Source organism: Salvelinus fontinalis, chromosome 22 (assembly GCF_029448725.1).
Source record: "Salvelinus fontinalis isolate EN_2023a chromosome 22, ASM2944872v1, whole genome shotgun sequence".
Lineage (NCBI taxonomy): Eukaryota > Metazoa > Chordata > Actinopteri > Salmoniformes > Salmonidae > Salvelinus > Salvelinus fontinalis.
Genome location: NC_074686.1, coordinates 398,855 through 413,087, shown reverse-complemented (window position 1 = coordinate 413,087; position 14,233 = coordinate 398,855). Strand labels below are relative to the sequence as shown.

General features: G+C 45.2%; 1 protein-coding gene across 14 annotated transcripts in view; it reads right to left on the bottom strand.

The window, feature by feature from the left end:
• The window catches only part of LOC129819503 (regulation of nuclear pre-mRNA domain-containing protein 2-like), a 50,318-nt gene that overhangs the window by 18,278 nt on the left and 17,807 nt on the right, over positions 1 to 14,233 (bottom strand). For 13 of the 14 annotated variants that reach the window (XR_008754084.1, XR_008754088.1, XR_008754091.1 and 10 more), the window contains exons 3-10: positions 12,609 to 12,757; positions 12,330 to 12,382; positions 11,941 to 12,067; positions 11,459 to 11,634; positions 10,930 to 11,278; positions 10,564 to 10,794; positions 9,072 to 9,251; positions 2,744 to 4,904 (exon numbers count right to left, since the gene is read on the bottom strand). Coding sequence is in view for 1 of the 14 variants with exons in the window: in XM_055875819.1 (XP_055731794.1) it covers positions 3,076 to 4,904; positions 9,072 to 9,251; positions 10,564 to 10,794; positions 10,930 to 11,278; positions 11,459 to 11,634; positions 11,941 to 12,067; positions 12,330 to 12,382; positions 12,609 to 12,757 (3,094 nt within the window). In the remaining 13 variants the exon portion in view is untranslated. Of the gene's footprint in view, positions 1 to 2,001; positions 4,905 to 9,071; positions 9,252 to 10,563; positions 10,795 to 10,929; positions 11,279 to 11,458; positions 11,635 to 11,940; positions 12,068 to 12,329; positions 12,383 to 12,608; positions 12,758 to 14,233 lie in introns of those variants that run through there. The other variant, XM_055875819.1, reaches the window with a different exon arrangement.

The window sequence follows — 14,233 nt, the reverse complement described above, 5'->3', positions numbered from 1 at the left end:
AAGGTTGGTGGATGAGGCATAATGGTCTGGGGCTGTTTTTCATGGTTCGGGCTAGGCCCCTTAGTTCCAGTGAAGGGAAACCTTAAGGCTACAGCATACAATGACATTCTAGACAATTCTGTGCTTCCAACTTTGTGGCAACAGTTTGGGGCAGCCCCTTTCCTGTTTCAGCATGACAATGTCCCCGTGCACAAAGCAAGGTCCATACAGAAATGGTTTGTCAAGATCGGTGTGGAAGAACGTGACTGGCCTGCACAGAGCCCTGACCTCAACCCCATCGAACAGCTTAGGGATGAATTGGAACGCCGACTACGAGCCAGGCCTAATCGCCCAAAATCAGTGCCCGACCTCACTAATACTCTTGTGGCTGAATGGAAGTCCCCGCAGCAATGTTCCAATTTCTAGAGGAAAGCCTTCCCAGAAGAGTGGAGGCTGTTATAGCAGCAAAGGGGGACCAACTCCATATTAATGCCCATGATTTTGAAATGAGATGTTCGACGAGCAGGTGTCCACATACTTTTGGTAATGTAGTGTATGACCCCATGCCTAGAGGTACTGGTTTTCTACAACTGAAAGTATTTTCATGGAAGCATAGTGATGCAGGCTATGGTGATAGACTTCTCTAATAGTGTGCACTGGCAGCTAAAACTTTGACCTAAGGCACGGGGATAGTCTAGTCCTAATGTTTAGGTAACCTTAATTGAGGTCCTTCACTAACCATTCATTATTTAACATAGCCTATCAACAGCAGATCCAGCTGTTTTTGCGTGTACTTTCTGTCTAAATTGATCGACAGACCATTCAATTCAATTTAACCTGGGGCAATATGTATCAAGAGTCTCAGAGGATCAGGTCAACTGTCCATGAAATCGTATTTATTGTAATCGAAATTGCAAAACTGATCCTAAATCGGCACTCCTATTCTGAGACGCGTTATGAATAAGGCCCCTGATCTAAAAGCCCATCAACCTGTCAATCTAACCAATCATGTAAATAATGTACTAGCATTCTTTATTGCTTGTTGTTTTATATCTTTAGTTACAGGTCAGTGGAGGTTCGCACTGTCGTCACAGAATACTTGTGTTTCAAAACCATTTTGTATCAGGCACCAGCGGGCTATGATCCTCCCCCCATTAAAACTAGTAGTTGAGAATATCAGTCATCTAACCATCTGACGAAACGGTTGGCAACATCGTATGAATCTGTGCCGGTATTCATAAAGATTCTCAGAGTACGAGTGCTGAAAACTGATCCCCGATCAGCACACCTACTCAAATGCTCTATGAATACAGGCCCTAGTCTGAAATAACATGCAGTTATCCTGCATGCAGAATAAATTACTTTCAAAAACATGCCAGGTCCGACAAAAGTTTCATAATCACGTTTAATTCTTTGGTGTTTACTGTTGAAATGCAATGATATGCCTCTAATACACTTGCTAAGTCTTGTGTCGTAAAATGTAGGCCCCAAGTGTTTCTAAGCTAACCTACAAGGTATGACCTTGTTGGCTGAACTAATACATGGTCACGAGCTAATTAAAGTAGCACGTTGCATGGCAACAGATGCGATTCACTTAGGCTATTGCTTCTTACAGTACAACAGACGACTAAGCACTTACATTTCTCTGTTCGATTTCCGTTTAGTGCATGGGCATCAGGGTTGGGGTCAATTAGAATTTTTGTCAGTGAATCCAGGCAATTATTTGAATTTTAAATCCCCAAATAGATAAATACCATCTCCTTTTGAACTTATTGAGAAGTCATTGAAAATAGCTTCTCAATAATGCCATTTTTAAAAATGTTGTATTATTGAATTGGAACTTCAGTTTACATCTTGAATTGACTGCCTTAAATTCGAATTGACCAAAACCTGATGGGCGTTAACGTTATTGTGGAAGAGGTGACGATGGGGAAAGAATCGTGGTGGAAGAAGAATAGGCAAACATGACTCAGGCAGCTGTGAGAGGCATTTCCAAAGGCTGAGAAAGAAAGAAGCCTTCCATTGTTTTCAAAAACAGGTTTTTATTAAAGTCAGTACAAGTAAAAGGTAGCTGAAGGCGGAAAGTTTCTTGATCCAATTCCAAAATGAACTTCTTTTCTTCTTTGTTGTTTAGGGGAAAAGAAAAATACCACCCCCCTCCCACCCCTAAGCCCTGTTGTATTCTACTATTACCCCTGTGCTGGTGTCATCTTTCTCTGAGAAATGAGAGAAGTGATGACACAGCCAGTAAAAGGTTCAATCTTTCGCACTGAACAAAGTGTTGCTTCACAAATATAACATTCAAAATCAGAACATTGATGGAATCTATCATCAGTTTCCCCCCAGCTACACAAACGGACACTGTAGAGGGAAATAACGTGATGTTCAGTTTCGATTCTCTTTGCGTTTACGTACATAAAATGTAACGTAAACAAAAAGAGACCACAGAGTAGCAATTCTTCTGGCTGACGGGATCATGGTTAGGTCTTTTCAATGGGAAAACGGGCCTCAATTTTTCATTGAAAAATGACAAAAGAAACTACCCATCCCTGACACTTAGGCCTACTTTGCAAAAGAATAACGTCTTAAAATGCATTTTAAATAATGAACAGTAGTAGTCTTAGATTTAGCTCACTCACGCTAACGCATGCACACAAGCATATTGCACGCTTAGCACTAAGGGGGGGAAGATGAATTAAAGACTTAACGTTGTATATTTGAACAAATATGAGACCAAAAAAATCAAACTGAATTATATATCCACCTCTTATTTTCTTCTATTCCGCTGTGTCTTCGTTGTTCAGGCCGACCTCTCCATTCCCTCTTTCTCCAGATCCAAGTCTTCACTAATCCTCTCCTCCATTCCTTTAGATCCTCCCAATTTACTCCTCCTCCAATTGTACTCATCTATTCCCCTCTTCCTCTCAGGCCTCTTAAACCAAGAAGGGGAGCAGAGAAAAGTACACCTCAATTCTTCTGCTTCTTCCCAACTCATCTCTCCTCCTCTTCTACCCTCGATGTGTCGCGCCCCCTGCCACAATGACATTCCGGTAGCCTAAGCACTGTAATTTGATGTCACCCCAGTCAGTTGACAAGTCAGAAGCGCGGAGGTAGGTGTGGTCTTTTGGGGGGAAAGAACGGACCACCTGGTCCCCCTCTGAGGTGTCCCCCGAAAGGAGGCCCTGGCCGTTTCCCCCTGAGCATGGGGCCACAGAGGGTTGGGCGTGGGGGACCCCACGGGAGGCCTCTCAGGTGTGGCTGGTGGAGAGGACGGTGTGGAGGATGGGGAGGCAGGGGCATGTGGTCAGGGTGGTGCAGGTCCATGTGAGGGTGATAGGGGGGTCTGTGACCATATGGAGGGGAAGGGCTGCGTGGAGGGTAATTATAGTAGTAAGGGTCTTCTGAGGGAGAGAGGGGGGGAGTGAGGCGCTCTCTGACTCTATAAGGATAATGAGGATCGTCTACAGGTAGATGGTGGAAATCGTCTGGGTGATAATAGCGATCGTCTGGGTGACGATGGAGGTCGTGGGGGTGCTGACGGAAGTTGTCAAGGTGATGCAGGTCGTCAGGCTGACGGCGTAGATCGTTGGGGTGACAACGGAAATCGTCAGGGTGATGACGGGGGTCATCGGCATGGCGATGAAGGTCATCTGGGTGATAGGGTTGGCCCTCAGGGTAGAAAGCAGATTTGTGCTGGTGATCACTGATAATCACTGGACCGCCCAATGCACTGACGCCCGCCCTGTCATCCTCCATCTCAGGGTTTGGTGAGGGTTGCGCCACAGGCACCATCACCCCTCGCACAATGACAGACGCAGGTGGGGCTGGTATTCCAGGGAAGGGCGGTGGAGGCAGCTGGGGAATGGGGGGCAGAGGGCTGGTGAGGAAGCTTGAGGGGTTGGCCCCCTGTTGGGAAAGCAGAGTTTGAGGACCCTTTGTTTGGTAGGGCTGCGTCTGCCCCTCCCCCTGGTATGCATACCGTCCTGACATGGGGGTTTTGCCATCTCCTGCCCCTGATGCAGCCATGTTGTGGTTGTTAGGATGCAGGGCCTGTCCCTCTGGGTAGGGATGACCATACCATCCTCCTTCACTCACACTGGGGTTTGGCCCTGCCTGAGCCCCTCCTGGTGTGTTACTCGGTAACCCCTCCCCGAGGGTTGGGGCTGACACCTGTGTCGTGATGGGCTGGTAATGGGCCAACCCAGACTCTCTGAGGGAAGGACCTATTCCATGCACCTCTTCCTTCCCTCCATAAGGCAACTGGTGGTACCCCTGCCCATTCGGAGCACCTGGTTGTGGTCCTAAGTGGACATGAGGGTTGTTGGGATCCTGCCAGGCTTGGTTGTGGTAGGCAGTTGGAGACTGAGACAGGCTGCCATCTGGTTGTTTAGGAACTCCCCCAGAAGAGACCTGGCCTTGCTTGGCCAGGAAGGGCTCTGCTCCTCCTGGAGTGTCCAAGAACTCATCCAGGGTGGGGGTGCCTCCTCCGGCCTCATCCCGCACCGGGGTGCCCACTTGGGTCTCAGTACCCGCTAAGGGGCTGATGTCGCTGCCTCCCGCTTGCATGGTCTCGCTAGTCAAGCACAGGTTAAAGGCATTAAAGCCAGGGTTAACCTGCAGGAAGCTGTGGATCTTGGACTCCAGGCTGGAAGCGGAGGGCTTTTCTTCCTTCCCTTGCTCAAGGACCAGCCCTCTGTGAGGGCCGATGTCTAGAGGCTGTGTGGGCTGGGTAAGGGACGCTGCCTGAAGGACGGCGGTGGTAGTCCCCACTGTAGGGGCTGATGGGGTTGGTTGGAGCGTAGAGGAGGTGAGAGGAAGGCCTCGAGAGGGTACTGTAGGGGTGGAGGCGGAGTGAGGGAGCTTGCCTGTACTGGGGGAGTATGAGGAGAGGTTTCCCGTTGGGCTGTTCACAAGAGTGGAGAGAACTAGAGGGAGCAGGAAAAAAGAAGAGAGAAAAGGAAACGTGTTAAAATACATGACAACTTTGAATGGCAACCTCAATTGTACGAATCTGAACGATTCAGTACAATAAGTGATAACAGAGTAGAGATGTATACTCTTTTTTTTCATCCTCTAAATCAGTGTTTGTCTCATACCCCGTATGCGGGTTGAACATAATAAGCACCTAAATTTGGAATGTAGTGGCTGTACAGTAATATGCCATACATTACGTCAGAGCTCTGGCTCTGCGCTTCACAATGCTGTATCGGTTTTACATTTACATTTGAGTAATTTAGCAGATGCTCTTATCCAGAGGGACTTACAGTAGTGAGTGCCTACATTTATCATACTATTTCGTACCGGTCCCCCGTGGGAATCAAACCCGCAACCCTGGCGTTGCAAGTGTCATGCTCTACCAACAGAGCCACATGGGACCACTATGAGGGACAGCCGTTCTGAACTTGAGCACCACGCGACAAGAAGTTGCCCCCAGTCCTCCCGGTAATTGGGCAACTTTTGCGAATGAAGGTAATGCTGTGAAATAAGATGACTCAATGTATTTTGAAAGATGAGACGTTGAGGATTCCAATAAATATCGCTTTGATGTCATACAACAAGTCCAAACGTGCACTTCACATTTCCATATCATAAAACTCATGTCATACACAGTGTCAATGTTTATGATCACTATTTTATGTAGTTACAAGATGACATGGCGTCATACTCTGGGTTGTCCTGAAGAGAATGAGTCTGGCACACGCACCTGAATGAACTCATGACTCCTTTCTTTGCGCACCAAAATTACAATCGGGTTCTCTGAATTTATGGCTAAGCAAAAACAGGTTTAGACATTTTAGAGAATTCATAAAAAATTAACAACTTAAATATCACATTTACATAAGTATTCAGACCCTTTACTCAGTACTTTGTTGAAGCACCTTTGGCAGCGATTACAGCCTCGAGTCTTCTTGGGTATGACGCTACAAGCATGGCACACCTGTATTTGGAGAGTCTCTCCCTTTCTTCTCTGTAGTTCCTCTCAAGCTCTGTCGGTTGGGATGGGGAGCGTCGCTGCAGATATTTTCAGGTCTCTCCAGAGATGTTCGATCGAGTTCAAGCCCGGGCTCTGGCTTAGCACCAGGTCCTGAGGGCTGTGGAGCAGGCTCATCAAGGATATCCCTTTACTTTGCTCTGTTAATCTTTCCCTTGATCCTGACTAGTCTCCCAGTCCCTGCCATAGAAAACCATCCCCACAGCATGATGCTACCATCACCATGCTTCACCATACAGTTGGTGCCAGGTTTCCTCCAGATGTGACGCTTGGCATTCAGGCTAAAGAGTTCAATCTTAGTTTCATCAGACCAGAGAATCTTTTCTCCTGGTCAGAGTCCTTTAGGTGCCTGTTGGCAAACTCCAAGTGCGCTGTTATGTGCCTTTTACTGAGGAGTGGCTTGCATCTGGCCACTACCATAAAGGCCTGATTGGTGGAGTGCTGCAGAGATTGTTGTCCTTCTGGAAGATTCTCCCATCTCCACAGAGTAACTCTGAAGCTCTTTCAGATTAAACATCAGGTTCTTGGTCACCTCCCTGATCAAGGCCCTTCTCCCCCGATTGCTCAGTTTGGCTGGGCGGCCAGCTCTAGGAAGAATCTAGGTGGTTCCAAACTTCTTCCATTTAAGAATGATGGAGGCCCTTGTGTTCTTGGGGACCTTCAATGCTGCAGAAATGTTTTGGTACCCTTCCCCAGATCTGTGCCTCGGAGCTCTACGGACAATTCCTTCGACCTCATGGCTTGGTTTTTTGCTGACATGAAATGTCAATTGTGAGACCTTATATAGACAGGTGGACTCCCATCAAGTTGTAGAAAAATCTCAAAGATGATCAATGGAAACAGGATGCACCTGAACTCAAGTCTCATAGCAAAGAATCTGAATGCTTATGTAAATAAGGTATCGGTTTTTCATTTTTTTATAAATTTGCAGCATTTTTTTTTTCTTTGTCATTATGGGGTATCGTGTGTAGATTGATGTCATTATGGGGTACTGTGTGCGTGTGTGTGTGTGTGTGTGTGTGTAGATGGGTGAGAGAAAAAATATCTATTTAATCAATTTTTAGAATAAGGCTGTAACATAGAAAAATGTGGAAAAAGTCAAGGGGTCTGAATACTTTCCAAATGCGCTATATATTGAAAAACTGAGTTTTGTTGGATTTGTTGAAAGAACACTTGGTCCATGAGCACTTTATGGAGTGGCCACTTACAGTGCCTTATGAAAGTATTCATAACACTTGACTTATTCTACATTTTGTTATGTTACAGCCTGAATTCAAATGGATTAAATATATGTTTTTTCTCACCCATCTACACACACACAATGACAAAGTGTAAACATGTTTAGACATTTTTGCAAATTTATATAAAATGAAATACAGAAATATACAATTTTACTTAAGTATTCACACCCCTGAGACAATACATGTTAGAATCACCTTTGGCAGCGATTACAGCTGAGAGTCTTTCTGGGTAAGTCTCTAAGAGCTTTGCACACCAGGATTGTACAATATTTGCACATCATTTTTTACAATTCTTCAACTCCAGTGTATATTTCTGCTGAAATGTGAATTTGTTTTGCAGTGTTTTGGAAAGCAGACAACCAGGTTTCCCTTATTTTCTTGTGCTTAGCTCTATTCCGTTTATTTTTATCCCCTCCAAAAACTCCCTAGTCCTTGCCAATTACAAGCATACCCATAACATGATGCAGCCACCACCATGCTTGAAAATATGAAAGGGGCCTCCCGAGTGGCGCAGTGGTCTAAGGCACTGCATCGCAGTGCTAGCTGTGCCACTAGAGATGCTGGTTAGAGTCCAGGCTCTGTCGCAGCCAGCCGCGACCGGGAGACCCAGCGTCTTCCGGGTTAGGGGAGGGTTTGGCCGGCAGGGATGTTCTTGTCCCATCGCGCAACTGGCGACTCCTGTGGCGGGCCGGGCGCAGTGCACGCTGATGCGGTCACCAGGTGTACAGTGTTTCCTCCGACACATTGGTGCGGCTGGCTTCCGGGTTAAGTGGCGGGCATTCTGTCAAGAAGCAGTGCTTGGCTGAGTTGCGTTTCAGGGGACGCACAGCTCTCGGGAGTTACAGCAATGGACAAGACTGTAAATACCAATTGGATACCACGAAATTGGAGAGAAAAGGGGATTAAAAATATATCTAAAAAATAACAAAGAAAATATGAAGAGTGGTTCTCAGTGGATTTGCCCCAAACATAACGTTTTTTTTATTCAGGACCAAATGTCAATTTCTTTGCAGTTTTACTTTAGTGCGTTATTGCAAACAGGATGCATGTTTTGGAATATTTGTATTCTGTACAGGCTTCCTTATCACTGTCATTTAGGTTAGTATTGTGGAGTAACTACAATGTTGTTGATCCATCCTCAGTGTTCTATCACAGCCATTAAATTCTGTAACTGTTTTAAAGTCACCATTGGCCTCGTGGTGAAATCCCTGAGCGGTTTCCTTCCTCTCCAGCGACTGAGTAAGGAAGGACGCCTGAATCTTTGTAGTGACTGGGTTTATTCATACACCATCCAAAGTGTAATTAATAACTTCACTTAACTTCAAAATTAGAATTGAGGTGATGCATACTTACTTGTATCCCATCTGCCACTTATTATTTAAAAAACTAAAATTCAAAACCCATTTGCAAGCATCTTGTGTCCCAGCACGACCCGTTATGTAACGCGATTCGCTATGAAACATGACAGATGTGCCAGACATATGCATACTCTGGTAATAGATAGTAGCAGCAGACTCTATAGTCTGCAGAGCACTACAAGTTCCAATGCACATTTTTGTTACTTAATAAATACTGCACCAAACACCTTAGCTAGATGTAAAGTTGTGTGATTAAAACCTCCTATGCAAAAAAAGTCCAAATGATTTACTGATTTATTTTGAGGAAGTGGTAGGCTATAGTTTGTTGCTATGGTGTCTCAAGAGCTACAAACATCAGTAACTGCCAGGGTATGATAACACACTCACATCAAACCACACCCTCAAGACTGAAATCGTGTTTTTCTTAATGAGCAACAGAAAAACATGGGGAATCGATGAGTTCAGTCGCTCTTTGACATTTGCTCTACCCCAGTTTCTTACCATGTCGCCCGCTGGCCTGCTCCTGGGTTTTGGACAGTGCACTGAGGAGCGCCTTGGGAGTCATGTCCACTCTGGACAGGACGCTGGCCAGAGGGCTGGCTACCTGGGGGGCTACTGGGGCAGGAGGGGTGGTCTTGGCTGGAGAGGAGGGGCAGACCAAAGAAGCACCTGGACTCACTCCTGGAGAGGGAGGAAAATACAGATTTTAAAATCGGACATTTATTATCCTCTCATGGGGCAGTGGAATATGTGTTGTCGATGATCACCGTGACGGAACCTTGTTAATGACCAGCAGACTGAATAGTTGGTAAATGCTCTAAATAATGGCTTCTCAGTTACACTGACTTCACAAGATGTTGTGATGTCAAATGCTGTTTAACAATGTAATAGTAATGTAATATAATGTTTTGAGGATGTAACAGTAGCAAAAAGGAACAATACTAGGCTACAAGTGACATAAGAATAACAGCGTCGATGATGTGGCCAACTGCCTCAGGGTCAATTCTGAATTAAATTGTGAATTTAATTCTAATTCAATTATTGTATTACATTTTAATTGACCACACTCCACAGAAAACACCATTTGAATTAAAGGAAATTGAACTTAATTCAATGAAATTCAAATAGGTAACAGTAATTTATACTGAACACAAATAGAAATCGCAACATGCAACAATTTCAAAGATTTTGCTGAGTTACAGTTCATATAAGCAAATTGAAATTCTTTAGGCCCTAATCTATGGATTTCACATGACTGGGCAGGGAGTGCAGACATGGGTGGGCCTGGGAGGGCATGGGCCCACCCACTGGAGAGCTAGGCCCAGCCAATGAGTATGAGTCTGGGATCTTTTATTTCAGCTTATTTTTGTTCAGTGTAAATGGCTATTATTTATCTGTACATACATACTATACATAATGTATGATAGCCAATACTATGTTTAACACATGGTTGAACCATTTCATTTAACTCATTCCCCTAAAACAATAAATATTCTAAGATAATTTTGTAGGTTGTCTTCAATCATTTATATTTCACTTACACGTTATTCAATTATTTCCCCAGAAGGCATTAGATCGAATCAAACACACCAGAACAACCTAACATCTCATGACAAAAGCACACAAAAATACTGTTCGACATCTATGAGTTATAATCAAGCTAATATTTGAAATGGTATCTATTTTTTAAAGGATTAACTGAGATGCTTTTGGTAAAAGATTTGTCAAAGGAATGAGACTTTCATGTTTCACATCATAGTTGAATTTATTTGAATAAAAATCTACTTTTAATTCAAATTAAACAAAATTCTGCTTCTGGAATTTTAATTCAAGGGTTGAATTGACCCCAACCTTGGACTGCAAAATCAGAGTAACACTGTTGATGATGTAATGGTGCTTATGGATGTGCCATCGGAATAACTGTGCCGTTGATGCAACAGTGGCTGCCTGCATGTAGTGCCTTTATGATGTTACAATAGCTGAAGTTTCTCACCTGGTTTCTTCATGACAGAGGTGATGCTGCTGAGGATAGAGCTAATTTTACCCAGGTCTACATTGGCGAGGCTGCCTGATATGTTGGTTGTAGGGGTCACTGGGATCATGAGATCTGGGGAGGGTGTGGCCTGTGGGACAGGCTTTGCCTCTGTGGCCAGCGGCAGCTGTGTGACAACAGGCACAGGAATGGGGTCTGGAGATGGGACGGGACTTTCAACTCGCTCCTCAACTGCGAAAACAGAGGAAACAAGTTGCAATACAATCTAGTCTTATAACTATAATGAGGCACATGAAAGTAATACATCCTGTCCCTTAACACCCTGCGCCCAATCCCTGCTCTGCATCACCTGCCATTCCCCCTCACCTATGATACCGACGCTCTCTGCCTCCTCCTCATCCGAGAGCTCCATGTCCTCCACGTCGCGGTTGTCTAACTCCCCGACAGTGAAGCCCTGCTTTGGGGAGCCACCAGGGGAGGACAGGGGGCTGGGTGCTTCCCCCAGAGTGATTTCCGCCTCATCATCCATGGCCAGGCCATCCAAGTCAGATTCTGGGTCGGCCAGGCCACGGAAGGGGGACTCTGAGCCATTGGGGGACGGGGCATCCATCGAGGGCGAGGGGAGGGGCGACTCGTCCAGGTCTGGTAAGGTGGCCTTGAGGCTGTCCAGCTTACGCTTGAGGTGGGACACCCGGTTGGCAAACGTCTTGTAGGCCTTAAATAGAAGTTTTTTTTAAAACCACTCAGACTCAAACACATGGCAAATTATTTGTTACAAATCTATGCAACTCAAGTCTTACTACTAAAGCCCGCCACTAAAACCAAAGAGAAACGCTTTCAACCTTTCACAACAGATGCAAAGGCATTACGGACACGATCTAGTTCAGCTACTCACATTGGCGACTATCTTGACCTCCTTATACTGCATCTCGTAGAAAATGTCTGCGTTGCCAAGAGCATTCAACAGAGGGGACCCTCCTTTGATCTGCCGGTCAAGGAAGGCCACAAACTCCTTTAGCTTCGCACTGCCATCCTCAAAGTCCTTGGAGTGCCTCTTCCCCCCTGCCTTATCTGAAGGGGTGGTTGATTTGGAGAGAGAAATAATAAAGACTTGGTCAGGCTAAAAACAAGCCTCATCTCCTCCGAGGTCAGAGGGGCCAGACAGGGGTCAAGGCTTTTTTCTTTTCTGAGTAGTAAGAGATGCCTCGTGTCTTTTCCAGTACCTGTGCCAATCCTCATTGACAACATTACAGGAGGACGTGGGCCCTGGTCAAAAGTTGCACTGTATAGGAAATAAGGTGCAAATTGGGACACAGACAGGGTCAATGCTCATGGACGACTTTGCAGGAGGTTGTGTGTCAGCCTAAACCTTGTTACCTTTCAGTCTCTTGAGGTCCTTGCTGCTGCAGACGTCCACCCTCATGGCTGCCAGCTGTTTCTCCTTTAGCTCCACTTCCTCCACAGAGCTGTGGTACTTAGAAACATGATCGATGAATGCCTGGGGCTGCATGACAGGACACCGTCAGAGAGCCACACCACAGGACATGGCAATAGTTAAGGTCAAGTTCAACTCAACATACTAGCTTTGTAGTACAAGCATTTACTTGAAGTATTTACAGTTCTCATAGTGCAGTAGTTACAGTTAATTTGGTAGGATTTGGTCATTTCTCGAGAGGATATGTAGTAAAACAATTCTGAAGAAAAAAAAGAGGCTAAACAGAGCAGAACATAGGATCTATCCTATAGAGTGGGTAGTGGACACTTACGACAAATTCAGCTACAATCTTAGATTGAAGAGCAGCTTTAGAGTTGACTGGAGCTGAAATGACATAAGAAATGTCCATGACAAAGTTAACACAACACACAAGCATTGAACAGAACAGCTAAAATGCCACACAATTAAAAGTGAAGTACAACAATAAACATGATGCCTCATTATCTTGACATTTGTACAATTTCGAAAGACACTTCCCATGATATTCAAAACATGCAGTATATCACAGTTTACTCTGCTGGTGGTACATGGTTGGAACTGGTTCACTCACCTTTAGGTGTTTCTAAAGCAACAGGTGACTCCTCTTTGACCAGACTGGCCCTCAGCTCAGCTATGAGCTCCTCTGTGTACACACTCCTCTCCTCCCAGATGGATAATATCCTGTCCACTGACTTCATCACCTTAGAGTCTCCCACATTACTGCAGGACAGGAGACAGAAAGGTTCTTCACTGACATGTCAATGATGTGTAAAGTGATAGAGTAGCCCTGATGAGAAGATCAAATTCCCCTTATTTCAACCACAATGAGGTACTGGGTCGGAACGCCCTTTGCCTCCAGAACACCCCGATTTCTTCGGGTGTAGATTCTACAAGGTGTCAGAAACATTCCACAGGGATGTTGGTCCATGCTGACATGATGACATCACGCAGTTGCTGCAGATTGAGAGAATGGAGCTTGATGCCACTTTACAGGCTCCTAGCCAATTGTGGTATTTGTTTATAATTAATGTACCTTTTGTTTTGACATTAACATACGGTGGCAGAAACATTATGACCGAAAAGAGCTTCTGGACATCAGAACACCGATTACTCAACTCGAATTGGACGAAGATTTGTTCTTTAATGAATCGGAGGCTAAAGTTTTACGGCTCCTAAGCAAACAAGAGAACGCACACCCAGAAGCGCCGCTCCTCGTGGCCGGGGCCTTTAATTAATGCAGGAAACCTTACAAACCTTACATTTTACCTCATTCCTACCAGTATGTCACATGTGCAACCAGAGGGGGAAAAAACAAGATCACTTTCATTCCAGAGACACGTACAAAGCTCTCCCTCACCCTCCATTGGCAAATCTGACCATATTTCTATTCTCCTAATTCCTGATTATAAGCAAAAACTAAAGCAGGAAGTACCAGTGACTCGCTCAATATGGAAGTGGTCAGATGACGCGGATGCTAAGCTACAGGAATGTTTCGCTAGCACAGACTGGAATATGTTCCGGGATTCATCCGACGGCATTGAGGAGAATACCACATCAGTCACCAGCTTCATCAATAAGTGCATCGACAACATCGTCCCCACAGTGAACGTATGTATACATCCTAACCAGAAGCCATGGATTACAGGCAACGCTGCCGCTTTCAAGGAGCGGGACACTAATCTGGACGCTTATAAGAAATCCTGCTATGCCCTTATATGAACCATCACAGGCAAAGCTTCAATTCAGGACTAAGTTTGAATCCTACTAACTGGCTCTGGCGTTCGTCGGATGTGGCAGGGCTCGAAAACTATTACGAATTACAAAGGGAAACCCATAGAAGAGCTGTCCAGTGACGCGAGCCTACCAGACGAGCTAATTGCCTAACATGCTCGCTTCGAGGCAAGCAATACTGAACCATGCATGAGAGCACCAGCTGTTCCATATGACTGTGTGATATTGCGCTCCATAGCCGATGTGAGTAAGACCTTTAAACTGGTTAACATTCACAAGGCCAGACGGATTACCAAAACGCGTACTCAGAGCATGCTCTGACCAACTGACAAGTGTCTTCACTGACATTTTCATGTTTTTAGCAGACCACCATAGTCCCTGTGCCCAAGAACGCCAAGATAACCTGCCTAAATGACTATCACCCTGTAGCACTCATGTCTGTAGCCATGAAGTGCTTTGAAAGGC